The sequence below is a fragment of the Triticum aestivum genome, chromosome 5D, assembly GCF_018294505.1.
Source record: "Triticum aestivum cultivar Chinese Spring chromosome 5D, IWGSC CS RefSeq v2.1, whole genome shotgun sequence".
Classification (NCBI taxonomy): domain Eukaryota; kingdom Viridiplantae; phylum Streptophyta; class Magnoliopsida; order Poales; family Poaceae; genus Triticum; species Triticum aestivum.
Genome location: NC_057808.1, coordinates 471,692,017 through 471,696,053, shown reverse-complemented (window position 1 = coordinate 471,696,053; position 4,037 = coordinate 471,692,017). Strand labels below are relative to the sequence as shown.

At 56.1% G+C, this 4,037-nt stretch overlaps 1 protein-coding gene across 2 annotated transcripts; it reads left to right on the top strand.

The window, feature by feature from the left end:
• The first annotated feature begins 422 nt into the window (after nucleotides 1-422).
• Nucleotides 423-2,267, top strand: LOC123125566 (PLASMODESMATA CALLOSE-BINDING PROTEIN 3). Of its 2 annotated transcripts, none has more exons than XM_044546039.1 (4): nucleotides 423-621; nucleotides 754-996; nucleotides 1,103-1,136; nucleotides 1,891-2,267. In XM_044546039.1, the coding sequence occupies exons 1-4, from the start codon at nucleotides 555-557 to the stop codon at nucleotides 2,045-2,047; spliced, it is 501 nt and encodes a 166-aa protein (XP_044401974.1). In that variant the 5' UTR covers nucleotides 423-554; the 3' UTR covers nucleotides 2,048-2,267. The 2 variants fall into 2 exon arrangements, with proteins under 2 accessions (XP_044401974.1, XP_044401975.1); XM_044546040.1 differs by having other exon boundaries at nucleotides 425-621; nucleotides 757-996.
• The last annotated feature ends 1,770 nt before the right edge of the window (nucleotides 2,268-4,037 follow it).

The window sequence follows — 4,037 nt, the reverse complement described above, 5'->3', positions numbered from 1 at the left end:
AAAAGTACACGAATTTCAGCTGGATTTTAGATGGGTCAGGAGTGTCGGACGCCAACACAATGGACGTCCGGGCTCCCTCAGAGCTCACTGATCCTGGTTTGGGGTCCGACTGGGAAATTTCATCGATCCAGCCAAAAATAAAGGTGCTATTTGTTGAGCGCGCACGCCCCGCACGCCCAACCCTTTCACCCCGTGGAGTGGACCATCGCTCGGGGCGACGCAGCGTATCCCGCGTGCAGTGCACAGCCGGGTTGCTTGGTTGTCTGCTGCTGTGCTGTGCTGTGCTGCGGCTGAACTGGAGGGGTGGCTCCCCATGCTACGCGACACGGGCACACGACCCGACCCGGCCCACTCCCTGCTTCCGCTCCTCCAGTCCTATTTGCCTCGAGCGTGTTCCACCATTGCGCAGCAACAGCAGCACCCACCCCCCTCTCCCCCGCATTAAAACCCCGCCCCGTCCGGCAGGCCAGGGCACGCATACACACGCGCCTGCGCTCTGACGCCACCACACCATACTGGCCAAGGAAGGAAGAAGCAAGGAACCTACTCCATCCATGGCGTCCCACGCGGGCCGCCTCCTCCTGCTCCTCGCGCTGGCCGCCGCGCTCGCCGGCCGCTCCGGTACGCCCCCGAACCACATTTCCTCTTCTTCTTCCTTTTTCACCCGAGAGCTGCTCCATCTGGCTCGGTTCTTGGAAATCTGTTTTATTGTTGGCTTACTGCTGTTCTTGATGGACGTGGGACGATGAGCAGCAGAGGGGGCGTGGTGCGTGTGCCGCCCTGACCTGCCGGACGCGACGCTGCAGAGGACGCTGGACTACGCGTGCGGCAGCGCCGCCGACTGCAAGCCCATCCAGCGCAACGCCGCCTGCTTCGCCCCGGACACCGTCAAGGCGCACTGCTCCTACGCCGTCAACAGCTACTACCAGCGCAGCGGCCAGAACCCGCTCGCCTGCGTCTTCTCCAGCACCGCCGTGATCTCCTCCACCGACCCAAGTACCCACCTACTCATCCACTCACTCACCGTTTCCTCCTTCCTTTCCTTCCCTACGGCCCCAATCGCACAGTTCAAGATTTCTGACGATGCTCCGTTTTCTTGCAGGCACCAACGGCTGCAAGTACCCTGCGACCCCAAGGTAATGCACCTCCTTGCTGATCTGCTACACTATTTTTGCAGAGTTCATCGTCCTCTCTTTTCTTCTTGAGAAAATAGACATCACATCTAAGAACTATTACTAGTAAGGTGTAGGAGGATTGTTGAACATTATTTCAGTCTTCTTTCAGTTTCATTGCTACCCCCAGAAAACCCTTTACAGCCAGCAGCATTTCGCCCATTTACTAGCTACCAAACGGATCGCAATCCCGAACATTTATTAAGTACAAAATGAGATGTCACATGCACATCTCTTTTATTACTTACAACTCCGGTCCAGTAGTACACCATCATTCACTAGCATGCTTTTGGCCGGCTTCACAAGACGCCATTGCAGCCCAGCAATGGTCCATTGCCTCATTGCCTTGCCTCATTGGGTCATTGACCAGCAATAATCACAGGATATATTTGGTGGCTGCTGCCATGTGATAGCATCCGCTGTGGGGCGGTGTGTCCGTTACTTGGCTGGGGAAACCCTATGCGCGTGGGGTTCCCCTCCTTTTCCCACATTTGGCTGCATCATCGGTGCACAACTGGTGTCATCCTGGACTCTTTTGAGGGGAATCCTATACGCTCCTTTTGAAACTAGCCCTCGCAAATTAGCAGGCCATTAGGTGTGAAGGGAGTCCTAGCCGTTTCGATTAGTCCGTTCTGGTCCCTTTTACAGCAGTAAATAACTCCTTGTAAATGGTTGAGCACAACTCATGCATTGTGTGTGTGTTTTTTTGTTTGTTCAGTGCTCCTGACAGCCCGCCGCCGCCGATGGCGCAAGGTCCGAACGGCGCCCAGAAGGACACCAGCGGCGGCGCCGACGTTCTCCCGGTGGCCGGAACCGCGAGGCGGGTGGTGATCCTGGCCTGCTGCTCGCTCCTCGCTCTGTACCTCATGGCGTGACCAGAGGAGACACAAGGCACCCCTCCTGCACCGACCCTTGGTTTTGGGTGTCTTGTTTCTTGGCACATTTTCTCTTAGTAGTGGTGGTAGGAAGAGAACCTTTGTGATGATGATGATGGTATTCCGTTCTGGTGGGAGACTGAAGATAGCTTGTCAGTGAGACCATGATATTGTTTGGTGGAGGGTTTAGGGCTGATGTAGTGATGATGTTATGACCTGATGCTGTGTCTTGGAGGATACTACTGTCATGACTTGATTCTACCATGTTTGGTTATCTGGTTCTTTGGTGCAGATCATGGCAAATTGGCAGATCAGTGGAGTGCAGCATGCTCTTGCTGTACGAAAATCCGGTAACATTGGAACAGTGATGACTGTTCTATGTCTTCCCTTCGTGAAAGCGATGCCTCGTAGCTTCTCAAAATTTAGTATGTATGCAGTGTCGTCGTGGAACAACCAGCCAGACTAAGAAGCTAAACCAGAGAACTTTGAAATATTTCATAAATTGTTCCGGCATTTTTCGTTTCAGATACTGAAATGCAACAGATGCTCAGGATGTTGTGGTACATGTTCCTCAGAGTTTCCATCTCTTTCTTTTTGAGAATATAATAAGAAAACTAGTTAGAGTAGGATGTTGTGGTACATGCTCGGGTGCAGAGATGGATTTTCGTTACCCAAATCCGCCAAATGCCAAATTCAGCCCAACTCCCTGACGAAAAAAACTCATGGGCCACAAATCCATTTCCAGTCCTTTGGGTCATCTCAGCATGAAGGAATCTAACAAAGCCAACAAGCTACACACGGATTATGTCTCACAAAAAAAAAAGCTACACAGGCATTTGTCTAAAGGTTCATCACCGAGCTGTAGATCGTCCCGGAGAGGAAGCTGAACTGCAACACGGTCGCTGCAGCAAATATCCCTCATGCTGCACTGCACTGAATATCAGACGTAAGGCTCCCCTTGCAGGTTTCGCCAAGACCCACGTCGACGCAGGAGTGGCTAGGCAAAATAGGGGAGGTTCAGCAGCTGCGATCTGTCGAGATGAAACTCGCAATTACATTGGTAGTTCTTCTCTGGTGCTCGCGTCCCTCGCGTCGCCCCCGCCCTGGGCGACTCGGGGGCCTCCAACCCTAGGCACCGCCGCCGCCCTCTCCTTCTCCCCTCCTCGCGCCGCCGCCGGGTGACGCCGCCGGGTGAAACCCGCGTGGCAGACGGCGGCGGCGGGGGGACTCCCTCTCCCGACTCCCCTTCCTCCGCGGGCGGCGGATCTAGGCGGCAGGCGGCGGTGTCCTGCGGCGCTCGCGGTTTGGCGCGAGGTGGCAGGCCTCGGCGAGCGGTGGCGGGGCGCGGGGCACGCGGCGGCGAGCCTCGGCAGGCGGTGGCGGCTGCGCGCGGGGCTGACTCCGGGGCGGCGGCGCGGGCATGGATTCATCGTGGATCTGATCCTGTGGGCTCGGCCGGCGGGTCTCGGTGGGGGGGGGGGGACTTCTCCCTGCTGAGATCTGGCTTGCGGGATCTTCCAGATCCCGGCAAGGATGGCGGCGACCCGTGCACGAGAGATGGAGGTCTTTGATCAGATCTGGGTGAAAACCTGCTATTGGCTATTGCCAAGGCCGGCGATGGTGATGCTGTCTGCGTCGTTCCCTTTCTGAAGGCATCATCGTGGAGAAGTTCAAGGCCACTCTCTGCTACCTCCTGGAGAAACCCTAGATCAGTAAATCGGATGACGGCGGCTCTCTGGTGTCGTTTCCCCCCTGGGGGCGTCATTCTTGGAGGTGCGGGCTCGAGGGACTAGAGGACGGCGACTTTGGTGGAGCGGTGCTTCATCTTACACATTGATGGTGGCGGATCTCGGCGGCATGGTGCTGTGGAGACTCGGCGTCTGATGCGCGGAGATGGACTCGTGCAGGAGGAGGAAGCTGTCTGGCGTCATGGGGACGTCGATGGCAGAGTGGCCAGACAAGGTAGAAGCCTCAATATGATCTGAAGACG